We start from the raw sequence: 16,162 nt of genomic DNA on the forward strand, positions 1-16,162 counted from the left end.
GCTATTCAGGGGAGGAAAAAAAAAAAAAGTTTCCTGAAAGATTCTTTGCAAGGTTCATTACTGATTCTTCGTGGAAGCCTTTTCTTTATTTTTCTTTCACACTGTTAAATCCTTGATGTTTGTATTTATTTCCATTACCACTTTTAAGTTAGAAATTAAGTTATAACAGGAATGTCATACTGAAATAAATGAAATTTATTAAATCACATGACTTCCTGCAGGGGGCGGCTCGGTGGTGTAGTGGTTAGCGCTGTCGCCTCACAGCAAGAAGGTCCGGGTTCGAGCCCCGGGGCCGGCGAGGGCCCTTCTGTGCGGAGTTTGCATGTTCTCCCCGTGTCCGCGTGGGTTTCCTCCGGGTGCTCCGGTTTCCCCCACAGTCCAAAGACATGCAGGTTAGGTTAACTGGTGACTCTAAATTGACCGTAGGTGTGAATGTGAGTGTGAATGGTTGTCTGTGTCTATGTGTCAGCCCTGTGATGACCTGGCGACTTGTCCAGGGTGTACCCCGCCTTTCGCCCGTAGTCAGCTGGGATAGGCTCCAGCTTGCCTGCGACCCTGTAGAAGGATAAAGTGGCTAGAGATAATGAGATGAGAATGAGATGAAACTTCCTGCAGTTAAACTTAATGTTTAAACTAAATTAACCGAGGAATCTGGACAAACTCAGCTCTGATAAAAAAAGTTTAATATAAATTAAAACAAACTAAATCCGGTTCTGAATGCTGCACATTTTAATTAGAATGGACAAAAAAAAAAGAAAAATTAACTCGTTAATCATGACAAAGAAAGTTACTGGAAAAAAGAAGAATGTTCCAGAAAAACAGTAACAAAGTCACAAGTTTTTTCCTTTATTGTTTTTTAAAGCATGTCTATTGATCTCAGTTGTTTAATTTAATAAGATCATTACAACAGACATATTTAAAAAAAAGTATAAAGCAATGAAAAGGGAGGGAGGGAGAGATGGTGTCCTCTGTGTGTGTGTGTGTGTGTGTGTGTGTGTGTGTGTGTGTGTGTGTGTGTTTAAAGCAGAGTCTCCGACTGGTCGGCTGTGAAGTCGATTGCGACCTCACTAACAGCAGTTTGCACATCAATGCACATCAAAAATATTTTAAACTTCAAACTTGATTAAACTTTTTTTAATTTTGAAAAATATCATTTATCAAAACCAATAACAGCTTCATGATTTCTTGCAGAAAAGGTCTTTAAAACGAGTTTGTTCATTAAGCAGATTAAACTCAAAATTCATTCTCAAAAACGTTTATGTATTTGTTCGTCAATCAGCTTCTTTTTCTGATGGTGTTTTTCCAGACTTTCTTCTTCTCGAATGATTGATACACAGCTATGAATGTTATTCTTCAGTCATTTGACGTAACAGTTTAAGATACACTGTCACCCCCTACTGGGCTGTGTGCTCGAGAGAGGGAGAAAGTTACTAAAACTGAGGGGGTAAATACAACACTTTCAAAAAATGTTATTTTACACACACACACACACACACACACACACACACACACACTTAAAAACATACATATATAAACATCTATTTAGTGTTTCATTTTACTGGGTAGTGATTTAGTGTTTAGCTTGTTGCTGTGATTGACAGGTGAACTTACCCAATAACAGCAAAGGCCGGAAGTTCCTGAAGGTCAAAGGGAAAGTCAAGGCGGAAACGAGTCTTGAAGAGAGCAGTTATGGTCTCTATACACACACACACACACACACGTTGAATTTCATATGTTCATAAAAACCGAACAGGCTTATGCGCATGCACACATCCCTTCATCTTGGGGTGTCTCTCACACACACACACCTTCATCTCGGTTCCACACAGCCAGCACTCTGAAGATGAAGGCACTGAAGGTAGCAGCGAAGAACCCACGCCAGTAGTTCCTCACAGCAAAGAACGTGGAGGTGACCTCAATGCTGAAGAGCACACCTGAACACACAAAGTTGGCAGAATTAAGAGCATTAACCTGCAAGCCCAAACATAATATAACAGACATAATAAACACGTGTGTGTGTGTCTGTGTGTGTGTGTGTGTGTGTGTGTGTGCGCGCGCGCGCACACACGTGCGTGCGCTCACCTCCAATGGGAGCAGCAAAGCAGCAACCTACACCTACAGCACATGCAGCGGCCAACATTTCTGTGTTCCGTGATTCGTTCTGTTCAACACACACACACAATATTAATTCCAATTCAAAGTAAACTTATGCCATTTACTTACACTAATTGAAACCAGGAATAAAAAGCAAACATCAAACCATTACATGCAAACACACACACACTCGTTGTGTGACTTCCTGTTATTTCCAACTTCCAATTCATGTACAGTCATTTCATCAGCTAGCATTAGCATCCAGATGTGCTTGTGTTGAACATTAGCATCATTTAAAAACTGATTTGTTATAAAATAAAAATGGAAACTGAGCTTTTCACAGTAACGAGATCTTGTGAAAATGTACCGAGCTTCTCTGCTAGCACCAGGTTAGAAAATATTCTTTTCTGATTGGCTAGAAGGAATTTCCATCAGAAATTCAACCACAGTTCGACAACAACGCTGTTTATAGTGTAACCATGGCAACAGTCCTTGTTAACAGCTCATGTCAGACCCATATTTACAAATCATTCACCATTCTAAATATGCTCTGTGTGTTCAAATATAGCATGTACTTTTATGTATGAAGTTCTACTACACACAGCCGAAGTGTTTATAACAGTATTGAATGAGGTGTATTATGGGAAATGTTGTTTTAGCACCTTACCTTAATATCAATCATGTTCGCGTCCTTAGAAAGCAGTGAATAATGGACAGACAGAGCAGTGAACATGTGTGCACACACGCACGCACACACACACAAACACCAAAACTAGCGTAAAGAGTTTTGTGGAGGTGAGACCAAGAGAAACCAAAAGGCTTCAATTTTTCAGCCTTTGTTTCTCTCTTAGTAGGAAAAGTCTGCAGCCATGCCATTAAAAAAAATAAAAAATAAAGGCACCTTCTCACACTTTTGCACTTTCAACAATTCTGTTAAACTCACCTTATTTTCACCTTCAGGAATGAAATATCAGAATATAAATATATTAATAACTAGAAATAGTCACACGTCACAAAACGGACAACTTTCTAACAAATACAGTTGTCCTGAACCTCAGAAACAAAAAAGATGTGATTTTAATTTTTCAAATAAAAGGTTGTTTCTCCACCCCACTTCATGTTGAATCATTTTAAGGCATTTTAAATCCAAATATTTCAACATGACTAATATTTAAGTTAATTAAGGTTGTGTAATTAGTAAATTAAAACATTAACAGTAATTATTAAGTGTTAATAAAACAGTACATCAATCAATAAATGCAATTTTTCATGATCAGTTTTGTCTGACTGCTTTTTGTTATTTTGTAACTTATTCATTAAAAATGAAGTAGTGCAGGGGTTTTCAAAGTGTGGGAGAGTCCGCCCCCCCTCAGAGAGCAAATAAACAACAGCGCCCCCCCTTACAATTTTTGTTGTTGCTATACTTAATGTTCCATTCGTATTTAAAAAAAAAATGGTTGTTGTACACATTATTTTTTTCTTTTATACATTTTAAACATCTGTGCTTTTTGAAAACATTTTTTTTTTACACATTTAAAACAGGAGCTTTATCAAAACTTTTTTTTTTTACACATTTTAAACATCTGTGCTTTTCTTTTTTTTAAAACATCTTGTTTTACACATTTTAAACATCTCATAGCATCGTTAGCTAGCACCTCTTGGCAGACAACACACTGTGGCAGTGGAGCATCTTCAGATCCAGTCCATGAAAATCCAAACTTTAAATAATCGTGCTCATACTTCCTTCTTTTTTTGCTTGGCCCAGACTGTCTCCTCACTCACTGTAGCTTTAGGCACTAAAAATCGATCCATTCTGTCTCTGGTAAAGGCTAGCTGAAGTTCGCTAAAAGTCCGCAATAGTAACTTATTCTGGTTTATTTTTCCTCACGTTGTGCCCCCCCTGAAGAACTCTGGCGCCCTCTAGGGGAGGTGCGCCCCACACTTTGAAAAGCCCTGAAGTAGTGCATTGTTTTTTGGAAATTTACTCACACTTGTGTAATTAGGTTTTGCTTTTATCTGAACATGTTAAATCTTTCTAATGAAGCTTTGTTGTTCCATTTCTGTAAATGATTTTTTCAAAGATGTTTGTAATTGTTTTGTAATTACCTCGTAAATTCCTCCGAAGAGTGACATGAACTTGCAAAGTAGTGTTGCACACAGACTCGCAACGTGCACAAATGGACCCTGGGGGTGGTAGTGGGGGGAAGGGGGTGTTTAACCAACACACACACACATACAGATGAGGAAACGTCACATCAGAAATATATAAAAAGTGAACTAAAAAGGAAAAAAAGCTTTTTAATTGGAGACTGGAGCATGACCAGAATTTGGACTGAAAAATGAATACACATTTTATATATATATATATATATATATATATATATATATATATATATATATATATATATATACACACACACACACGCGCATGTCTTCACAGGTCCCCCTAAGTTAACACCAGGATATGTGCATAAAGACAGCCTCAAATGCATAAAAACAGTATGGTGAAGTGTGTGTACCTCCTTGCCCAGAGGCAGCCCACTGCCCAATGCACATGTTAGGCCAACAACTTTGGCTACAAAGGTTTTGAGGGTGAGGTACTCTTTTAACACCACACCCCTCAGGATGGTCTTCATCTCAGGGATACCAGAACCTAAGAAAGAAACTGAAACTTATTACATTTCAATGGACATTTGAAACATTTAGGGGAAACTGAAACAACTGTAATAATAGCTGTCACCCTGTGTGTTTTCTTACACACACACAATATACGTGTGTGTGTGTGTGTGTGTGTGTGTGTGTGTGTGATATAACATTTTACATTATTATATATATATATATAAGCTGAGCTGACTTAATTTTTTGCACCAGGAGTGGCATAAAGTCACCCAAGAGTAACGTGAAAGACTGGTGGAGAGCATGCCAAGCCACATCTGTCTAGGTTATTCTACCAAATGTTTGTTTCTGACATCCTAAATTCAAACATTAGTATTGTTTAAAATTGAATATGATCTTAATTGTTATGCATTATTCAAGGTCTGAAAACATTTAATCTTTTTTGCTATTTTGACCAGTTGTCATTATCTGCAATTAAATGCTCTCAGTGACAAATATTTTTATGTGGAATTTGGGGGAAATGTCAGTAGTTCATGGAATAAAACACATTCATGTTCTCAAACGTATACCTATAAATAAAACTAGCAACTCAGTTTTGCAGTAGTCTCTTAATTTTTTTCCAGAGCTGTATATGTAGCATCCGTATAGCAGTATTCTCATACCAGTTCTACACTTACTTATTACACAATGACTCTCTCTCTCTCTCTCTCTCTCTCTCTCTCATAAAAAATTTCCATTTTTATCTGCAGTAAAAATTAGACCTTTAAATGTTTGTTATTGGTTCTTCATAAACCAGCCCACATAAAGCATAAAAATCCCTTTTGGTACGAGATAGAAGCCCTCAACTTGGTTTCACGTCCACTAACTAGTACAGATGAGTCCTCCACTCAGAGATACAGTATGAATAATTTAGAAATTCATAAAAAATGAATTTCTTTTGAAAGAAATAAAATGTTGAGTTGGCTAATTTCACATTTATATTGGATGGCCTTCCCTCGAGTCAGCGTGATCTGTCTCGATGCACATCAGCGACCCCAAAATGATTTCACGCACAACTTGCAGAAAAGGAAATTCTAATAAATGAGAATGATTTCAATTAATTTTATATGAAACAAGTCAGAAAAAGAACCATGACTTCTAACCCAGTGCCTCATCTGAATTCTCCAACATTTGCAGTCCTTTGAAACAAGTTGTCAAACTACACTGATGTCTGGGGGTAAGTGTGTGGTACAAACTCCATTTCATTAATTATTTGTTTCCATCTTGACATCTATCTCACCCTTTCTGATAGGGAGAAACCCTGCTGTAAGGTTCTACATAAAACCTGTGACAGTTCTTCCAGAGAGACAACTGAAGAACCCTTAAAGGTCATAGGCAAGGATCGGAGGTGGAACGTAGAATATCAACTTTATTTTCTAGAAGAACGACCCAAAAAGCGAATTCAATCTTCCTGGTGTCTAATTTGCACCCTAAAATTGAATAAAATGGTTAAAATATACTGGTTTGCGCAAGTTCCGAAGGTTTGTTTACATCTCACTTATGCGCACTTTTACCGCCGGGGACAGTCATTGTGACGTCATTCAAGCCAAACAGACTGGGAGCAGTTCTGTGTTTACTTGCGAACCAAGCACACGTGTACGGACTTTGGTTGTGAGAGGTTGTGTAAAATGTCTGAAAGCAATAGAGATTTTGAAGTAGGAACTCTCCAAATTGAATATCGAAAGGTGAAACCATATATGTATGAATCTATGGCCGTTGTGAAGCAATCGGTGAACGTGGCTCACTGGTTTGACCGTGCAGCCTCAGAATCGGACAGCGACTCGGCCAACTCTGATCGCGGTGACCCCGGACCTCAACAAGACTCGCGCCCAAACGATTTATCCTGGTAGTTATGATAAATTCTTACTTTCGTCGTAATACTAAATAAGAGCCCTTTTGAAGAATTATTAAGCCACCCTCTCTAGTGGATATAGGTAACGATTACTTGACAGTGCACCGGTAGGCCACATTAGCCTGCCATCCACGGCATTATACTATTTATAGCCTACTCTAATGCCGCTTTTCCACTACAAACGCGGCTGAGCCGTGCCGTGCCGTGCCGAGTCGAGCTGAGTCGAGCTGAGCGGGGCTGTTGGAGTTGCATTTCGACTACAACCGCGCTGAACCGTGCTGGCTGGAAGTGGGTGGACACATTGGGTGGAGTTAGCGAAAGTGGGTGGACGTCACGTGATGTCGTTAAGCAGCGCAAACAGTGACATCAGTGACAGTGGCGGAATAAGTCAGAGCCGGGCCGGGGGCGGGGCAAATGACCGGGCATTTTATTAAAGCTTATCATAACATCATTTTAGGCTACAAAATGTCCGCAACTGCGGTGTTTACCAATTTCAACACTACCGGGTGCAACTATGTTATTTAGTACATCAAGTCCTTCAAACGAACATGTAACTCAGAAACAAAAAACATTAGGATACTGTACATGGCTCATAATAAAACATCAATAGCCTATACTGCGCACATTATTTGAAGGGCATACGAATGAGCGCTCAGAGGTTGCAAAGGTGACAGGAAGAGTCAGAAATAAAAGGAGGGCGGTGCAAACCTCACTGAATGCACTGTGTTTACCAATTTCAACACTACGGGGTGCAACTATGTTATTTTGTACATTAAGTCCTTCAAACGAACATGTAACTCAGAAACAAAAAAACATTAGGCGACATACTGTACATGGCTCATAATAAAACATCAATAGCCTACTGAGCGCATTATTTGAAGGGCATACGGCGAGCCTTGCGCTCCGCGAACTCGTGCACGATGCTCTGTATGTCACTGATTCAGTGAGCTTTTCAGCGGTAGTCTCACGACCCGAATAGTAAACAATAAACATGGAGGACATGGAGTCGTTAGTGTTGCTGGTCTTGGTGCTGTGGCTTGTTGTCACCGACAACGCCAACAGATATTGGCAAGAGCGTATAGATGAGGCGAGGCGCATAAGGCTTCAGAAATTCTCGTAATTCATAATTATTCTTCTTCCGGGTTTGCGGTGTTTACAGATCCCAGCGCGCTCGCGGGGCGTGTGTGGGCATGTGAGGACACGCCTCCTCACCAATCAGTGCACAGGGGAGTGTCTGCTCACGCCCCCAACCTCAGTCGGCACGGTTTGGCTCGCTTCAGCCCCACTCCAAAACGGTGCGAGTTTTAGGGGCTAAGCAGGGCTGAAACGAGCCGAGTCGTGCTGGTTTTTGGTAGTCGAAACGCGAGCCGTGCCGGGCTGAAGTGAGCTGAAAAAGGGTAGTGGAAAAGGGCCATAAGTCACTGATTCAGTGAGCTTTTAAGCGGTAGTAAACAATAAACATGGAGGACATGGAGTCGTTAGTGTTGCTGGTCTTGGTGCTGTGGCTTGTTGTCACCGACAACGCCAACAGATACTGGCAAGAGCGTATAGATGAGGCGAGGCGCATAAGGCTTCAGAAATTCTCGTAATTCGTAATTATTCTTCTTCCGGGTTTGCGGTGTTTACAGATCCCAGCGCGCTCGCGGGGCGTGTGTGGGCATGTGAGGACACGCCTCCTCACCAATCAGTGCACAGGGGAGTGTCTGCTCACGCCCCCAACCTCAGTCGGCACGGTTTGGCTCGCTTCAGCCCCACTCCAAAACGGTGCGAGTTTTAGGGGCTAAGCAGGGCTGAAACGAGCCGAGTCGTGCTGGTTTTTGGTAGTCGAAACGCGAGCCGTGTCGGGCTGAAGTGAGCTGAAGCGAGCTGAAGTGAGCTGAAAAAGGGTAGTGGAAAAGGGCCATAAGTGAGGAAATATCCCTTTGTCTCATTTCCACAATGATTGTACAGGATCCCTCAGATTCTTGACTTGTCAATTGCAAGCAAAGATAAAAATGTTTACCTCCAATCGTCTCCTTTTTGCTTGAGCGTTGCTAGTCTGTTTCTTCTTTGACTGCTTGATTTTGTTTTACTCGCGCAATCTACTCTCTCCGTCTCATCTCCTCTTTTGGAAAAAGCCAACCCACTCGCTCCACCTCTTCTCCTCTTTCGTAAAAAGCCAACCCACTCACTCTGCCTCTTCTCCTCTCTCAGAAAAAGGTAAAAACTTCTTCCTGAACTGGTCACGTTGTTACAGTTCACTGCACAACAATAAGGCATGTTTTTTCTTTGGAAATTCCTGAACGCACGTCTGCACTCAAGCCAAACAGCAATGCAAGTAAACAGAAGTGGACTCAACTCAAGCAGTTTGCTTGTCTTGAATGACGTTATGCGCGGAGTGGTCACAAAAATCGCCGAACAGAAATTCACCGCAATCTGCACTAACTTATTTTAATTATTACTTATTAACAATACTTCTTGGGACCAGAAGAAAATTACAGAGGATTTTTTTTAAACATATAAAGTTTCAAATGTGCATAAATTGAAAAACGTTGCCTATGATCTTTAAGAGTTTTACATTTAAGAGAGTTTGCAACTGGTGTGCGATTACCTACAACCTTTCAGACATTTAACATTTAGCTCTTCATACTTGGTAAATACTAAGAATAAATGCTGTTTAATGGTTCTTTAAAGATTTATTGGATAATTAAGGCATTATGATAGGGAAACAGTTGTAGGGTTCTGCATAGGACCTTTTAAGGGCTCCACCATAAATTCAACTGAAGAACATTTAATGACTGCAAATCTAAGAGGGTGCATCTAGAAATGTTTAGAACCTATCAGAAGTTTAACATTTAGCTAGTTATTTGGCAAACACAAAAAAGGTTCTTTTGAAAATTAAATGTTATTAGCCCTCAAAGGGTTCTAATTTGAATCCTCTCGAATAGCAGTGAGGTTAGGTTCTATACAGAATCTTTAAAGGGTTAAAGGAGTAGTCATTAATTCAGGAGAAAGACTGTTGATATTCCAACTAAACAGCCAAACAAATATACAGCTCCCTTCAGAAGCGCCGTCCATGGATTCATGGATACACATTGCCAAGGTAACAACACTAACAACTAGCCTAGCTGAGCAAAAGAGAAATATGGCAGAATCCAGTGAAATGTCCCCCTCATAGCTTTAGCAAACCAAACATTATAATACAAAACATCAGATGAACGACATACAAGCACACCAATTGTTTTTACAAAACTACAGTGACCCAAGAGAGGACCTGTAGGTTTGTAGCTAACAGGGAAAGTAAATGTTACCTAGTGTAGCATTTAAAATTACGCATTGGGCCAAACAACTCCACTGTGCTTAAAAAAACAAACAAACAAAAAAAAAACACAATGTGTTTTTAGATCGATGTAGCTAAAAAAAATCCTTTGTAAACATCATACAAGCATATATCAGGACCAAGTTAAGTCTCATCTCATTTCATTATCTCTAGCCGCTTCATCCTTCTACAGGGTCGCAGGCAAGCTGGAGCCTATCCCAGCTGACTATGGGCGAAAGGCGGGGTACACCCTGGACAAGTCGCCAGGTCATCACAGGGCTGACACATAGACACAGACAACCATTCACACTCACATTCACACCTACGCTCAATTTAGAGTCACCAGTTAACCTAACCTGCATGTCTTTGGACTGTGGGGGAAACCGGAGCACCCGGAGGAAACCCACGCGGACACGGGGAGAACATGCAAACTCCGCACAGAAAGGCCCTCGCCGGCCCCGGGGCTTGAACCCAGGACCTTCTTGCTGTGAGGCGACAGCGCTAACCACTACACCACCGTGCCGCCCACCAAGTTAAGTGACTATTATATAAACTATAAACAACTGGTACAGAACACAGTAAGGGGGGGGGGGGGGGGGGGGGGGGGGGGTTCCTCCACAACCATGGTGCTACATAAAACACAGAAATAAGCTGAAAACGCTGCTGAGTATTCTGCTGGATTCAGATGTAGTCCAGTTTATAGTCCAGGGAGCAGCATGGGAAAATAGGATGGACGAAAGAGTCAGCTGACATTTTGCCCTCCCTACCCACTTTCTCACACCCCCACTGCTTATGATGCTCCTTCTCTTGGCCAATGGCCAGATAAGAGGTTTCTTCTTCTTTGTGGTTCATTGGCCATTGGCAAAGAATGAATTGTTGCATTTCTGCCACTAACTGATATGTGGCTCATCATCTCTTGCTCCCCCCAGCCCTTTCCCCTGTCCTGTACATGAGCAAGAATGCCCCGCCCCCTGTTGATGATTGGCTGGAATAGTATTCTGTGGCTCAGTCAAAGCCACTTTGTTTCCCAATTAAAAGAGCCAGGGCTGTGTGTGAGAACAGCCAATCCCCCCCCAGTGTGCGCAAACAACGGACATCTAGTGCACCGTGAGGAGATATTCATGGAATATGACAAAAGCCGTAGTGGATTAGAAATCAATGACTGCACCTTTAAGAGTGTCCTTCTCATATACAGCAAAAGCCATAATTCCGTACAACTCATGAGGTTTACCAAAGACTGAAAAACAAGTGGAATTGTGAAACTGTGCTGCTGATAGAATATTATGCTATTGCTGTAAACCAACATCAAAAGGCAATAATGAACATTTCAATTGGCACATGATCACACAATGTTTAAACTGATCATGAGTGTATTTTTGCTAGTTCATGATGGTGCATTTCCTCATTAATATTAAATGACGGATCATTTTAAGCCTTTTTAAACTGTACGAAACTAAAAATCCATGATGATGCAGCACCCTGAGCACAGAGAACAGTCAGTTTCTCTGATAAAACCCTCTTCACATAGCCATGTTCATTTTACTATGTTCATCATTGCCTTTGATGTTGGTTTATTTGTGTAGCAGTTTTAACAGACATGGTCACGAAGCAGCTTTACAGAAAATTAAAGACTTTAAACATGAGCTAATTTTGTCCCTAATCAATTTATTTAACACTGATGAGCAAGCCTATGGTGACTGTGGCATTGAAAAACTCCCTCAAATGACACAAGGAAGAAACCTTGAGAAGAACCAGACTCAGAAGGGAACCCCAGAGGGTTAAAGCACCGCCTCTGGCGGTCATACAAAATTCATAGAACATTCGAAGTTAAATACGCAACTATCATTTTCTTTACATGGTATCATGTCCTTAGATTCTTACATACATCCTCTGGCCTGACTCAAAAGTCTTCTTGATAAACAATTCTTATTTTTCAGAACATACCACAATCTAAAAATGAACAAAACAAATCAGAGTACTTCCACATTAATTTTTTTTTCATGGAGAAGTACATGTTCTGTTTATATACGATCATATGCCAATAACAAAATATAGATTTATTATAGACAGAGTACATACAGACATATAATAAATAGCATCACTACCTAATTTAATGACCTCTGTATGTGTTATATAACAAAAAAAAAAAACAAAAAAAAAAACAAAAAAACACACACATGGTTTGGGCCTGTTTTGCTGCATCTGGGCCAGGACCGCTTGTCATCATTGATGGAACAATGAATTCTGAATTATACCAACGAATTCTAAAGAAAAATGTCAGGACATCTGTCCATGAACTGAATCTCAAGAGAAGGTGGGTCATACAGCAAGACAATGACCCTAAGCACACAAGTCGTTCTACCAAAGAACCGTTAAAGAAGAATAAAGTTCATGTTTTGGAATGGCCAAGTCAAAGTCCTGACCTTAATCCAATGGAAATGTTGTGGAAGGACCTGAAGTGAGCAGTTCATATGAGGAAACCCACCAACATCCCAGAGTTGAAGCTGTTCTGTACGGAGGAATGGGCTAAAATTCCTCCAATTTGGTGTGCAGGACTGATCAACAGTTACCAGAAACGTTTAGTTGCAGTCATTGCTGCACAAGGGGGTCACACCAGATACTGAAAGCAAAGGTTCACATACTTTTGCCATTTTCCTCAATGACCAAGTATAATATTTTTGTCTCATTTGTTTAACTGGGTTCTCTTTATCTACTTTTAGGACTTATGTGAAAATCTAATGTTTTAGGTCATGTTTATGCAGAAATAAAGAAAATTCTAAAGGGTTCACAAACTTTCAAGCACCACTGTGTACACACACACACACACACACACACGAGTCTTCAGTAAAATGTGCAGCACAGAGTACAGACCAACTCGTGCCCGCACCCAATGTGCCCGTGAACTTCTCGCAAAACGCGTCCAAATCTTTGCAGTTTGAACATTCTTGGTCCATGAATGCAATGTAAATCCACCTTCTGTCGTGTTGCTGGCACATCTACATGGCATGGCGATAAATTAGCTCAAAACGGAGGCTCGGGGTTGCAGTCAGCTTGTATTTTAGTATAGTGGAAATGACGATGAGACCGATAGACTTCCTGCTGTGACGTTATGGACGTCAAAGTCATTCACTCAGACCGCTATCTATAATCACTTTAATTGTAAAAATTACTATATTAAATTTATTGTTAACAGGGGACTTCCGGGGTTGGCGAATATGGAGTAGACGTGAATCAAGCTCTCGTTGAAAGTAGATAAAATTCATCTCTAACCCCATCTAATTTTCCACATCAACAGTCAATGCTTTTGATTTAATTGTGTCATACTTTTTTGCCACTGGAAAGTGCAAGAATGGCCGGTAAACCAGGGAAATACAGCAAAAAAGAGGAGCCGGCATCCAAGGCTAGCTTAACTGTGGAGGCTATGACCACGCTTTTGGAACAACACAAAGAATCTCTATTTGCTGAATTTAAATATGCTCTGGGAGCGATGGACTCTAAGCTAGATCAAATTCGTTCCTTGGCGGAAGACCACGGTCAACGAATATCCTCACTCGAATTATTTTCTGACGATCCTAGTAAACGATTACAAGAATTGGAAGCTATGTGTGCTAACCTGCATGATGCCAACTCTAAGCTAGCTGCAAAAGTATCCGACCTGGAGGGACGTAGACGCCGATCCAATTTACGTATCCTTGGCTTGCCTGAATCCATTGAAAGCGGCCGTCCGACTCAGTTTTTTGCAGAGTTTCTTGTTGAGGTCTTCGGAAAGGAACTACTGCCAGCTCCTCCAGAAATCGATCGTGCGCACCGTAGTCTTACGGCCAAGCCCAAAGCAGGTGAGAGACCGCGTCCAGTTCTGTTGTGCATGCACAGATACCAGATAAAAGATCTCCTAGTTCGCGAAGCTCGCAAGAAAGGCAAGATGATCTACCAGGGTCACAGCATTCGTGTGGTAGAAGATTACAGCCCAGACGTGCTACGCCAGCGGACCAAATATAAAGAAGTCATGGCTGATCTTTACAAACAGGGACTGCGACCTGCTCTCCTCTACCCGGCTCGCCTGCACATCACCCTCCCCAATGGCAGATAGAAGTGGCTGGATTCGGTTGCAGCTGCACAAAAGTACATTAAGGAGTACAAGGCTGGTAATGATGTTGGCATAGGCCAATACAGACAAGATGATTAGCACTAAAGACAGTTATTATCCTTTATGTCTTGCATTGGTCATTTAACTAAATCAGCAACGTCTACCACGACCAAGCCTCTAAGTGGGCTCTTGTAAATTGTTAACGTAGGATAGGCCTACATAGCAATCATAAATTGCTAATTTTCTTTAGATTCTTAATAGTCCAACTGGACTCACAGTTATCTGCTGATTCATTCCGTCAGTCATCTTTGTCTCCTATTATAATGATTTTTTTCCTATAGCTTACTATTCATTCCTAATTATGTAGAATTAGATTTAACCCAAGCCTTCATGTTTAGTGATAAATGCTGTTAATGTACAATAGCCTTGTGTTTATGTGGTTCTAATAGCACAGACAGACCTTATTTCTTCTCCTTTTTGACTTTTTGGGGTTCAAACCCAGCCTGTAATGGACAGAGTTATTGGGAAACCTTAGGTGAAGTGTGTTACACAATGGTTGTGTTAAAGAGTTTGCCGTTTTATGTTGCAGCACTAGGGATTATGGATATGGGGGAGGGAGTTTTATTCTCAGCTTTTTTTTTTTCCTTCAAGTGGGACTTGAACTTTTTTTTTCTCCTGTTGGAAAATATATTATAATGTTTATATTTATATGCCACAGTGGCTGTCCACTAACACAAATATGCAATCTGCTGACCCAACTGAGGCGTTCATAGTGGGTAGTAATGTGAACCTAATCAGTTGGAATGTCAGGGGTTTAAATCATCAGGTAAAGAAGAATAAGGTTGTCTTGCATTTACAACAACTGAAAGTCGGGATCACATTTTTGCAAGAGACCCACTTGCTAGATGCTGACTGCTTTCGCATACATGGCAAATGGGTGGGACAACTATTTTGTTCATGCTTCCAGGCTAAATCAAGGTGTGTGGCTATTTTAATACAACCCCGATTCCAAAAAAGTTGGGACAAAGTACAAATTGTAAATAAAAATGGAATGCAATAATTTACAAATCTCAAAAACTGATATTGTATTCACAATAGAACATAGACAACATATCAAATGTAGAAAGTGAGACATTTTGAAATTTCATGCCAAATATTGGCTCATTTGAAATTTCATGACAGCAACACATCTCAAAAAAGTTGGGACAGGGGCAATAAGAGGCTGGAAAAGTTAAAGGTACAAAAAAGGAACAGCTGAAGGACCAAATTGCAACTCATTAGGTCAATTGGCAATAGGTCATTAACATGACTGGGTATAAAAAGAGCATCTTGGAGTGGCAGCGGCTCTCAGAAGTAAAGATGGGAAGAGGATCACCAATCCCCCTAATTCTGCGCCGACAAATAGTGGAGCAATATCAGAAAGGAGTTTGACAGTGTAAAATTGCAAAGAGTTTGAACATATCATCATCTACAGTGCATAATATCATCAAAAGATTCAGAGAATCTGGAAGAATCTCTGTGCGTAAGGGTCAAGGCCGGAAAACCATACTGGGTGCCCGTGATCTTCGGGCCCTTAGACGGCACTGCATCACATACAGGCATGCTTCTGTATTGGAAATCACAAAATGGGCTCAGGAATATTTCCAGAGAACATTATCTGTGAACACAATTCACCGTGCCATCTGCCGTTGCCAGCTAAAACTCTATAGTTCAAAGAAGCAGCCGTATCCAAACATGATCCAGAAGCGCAGACATCATCTCTGGGCCAAGGCTCATTTAAAATGGACTGTGGCAAAGTGGGAAAACTGTTCTGTAGTCAGACGAATCAAAATTTGAAGTTCTTTATGGAAATCAGGGACGCCGTGCCATTCGGACTAAAGAGGAGAAGGACGACCCAAGTTGTTCTCAGCGCTCAGTTCAGAAGCCTGCATCTCTGATGGTATGGGGTTGCATTACTGTGTGTAGCATACACATCTGGAAAGACACCATCAATGCTGAAAGGTATATCCAGGTTCTAGAGCAACATATGCTCCCATCCAGACGACGTCTCTTTCAGGGAAGACCTTGCATTTTCCAACATGACAATGCCAAACCACATACTGCATCAATTACAGCATCATGGCTGCGTAGAAGAAGGGTCTGGGTACTGAACCGGCCAGCCTGCAGTCTAGATCTT

At 40.9% G+C, this 16,162-nt stretch overlaps 1 protein-coding gene across 2 annotated transcripts in view; it reads right to left on the bottom strand.

Annotated features, from left to right (window-relative positions):
* The window catches only part of clcn2c (chloride channel 2c), a 213,933-nt gene that overhangs the window by 102,564 nt on the left and 95,207 nt on the right, over positions 1-16,162 (bottom strand). For both annotated transcript variants that reach the window (XM_060943402.1, XM_060943403.1), the window contains 5 exons: positions 4,614-4,747; positions 4,201-4,278; positions 2,083-2,161; positions 1,809-1,934; positions 1,612-1,696 (listed from right to left, as the gene is read on the bottom strand). In XM_060943402.1, the coding sequence (XP_060799385.1) occupies positions 1,612-1,696; positions 1,809-1,934; positions 2,083-2,161; positions 4,201-4,278; positions 4,614-4,747 (502 nt within the window). The remainder of the gene's footprint in view (positions 1-1,611; positions 1,697-1,808; positions 1,935-2,082; positions 2,162-4,200; positions 4,279-4,613; positions 4,748-16,162) is intronic.

This window comes from Neoarius graeffei, chromosome 16 (assembly GCF_027579695.1).
Source record: "Neoarius graeffei isolate fNeoGra1 chromosome 16, fNeoGra1.pri, whole genome shotgun sequence".
In the NCBI taxonomy this organism is placed as follows: Eukaryota; Metazoa; Chordata; class Actinopteri; order Siluriformes; family Ariidae; genus Neoarius; species Neoarius graeffei.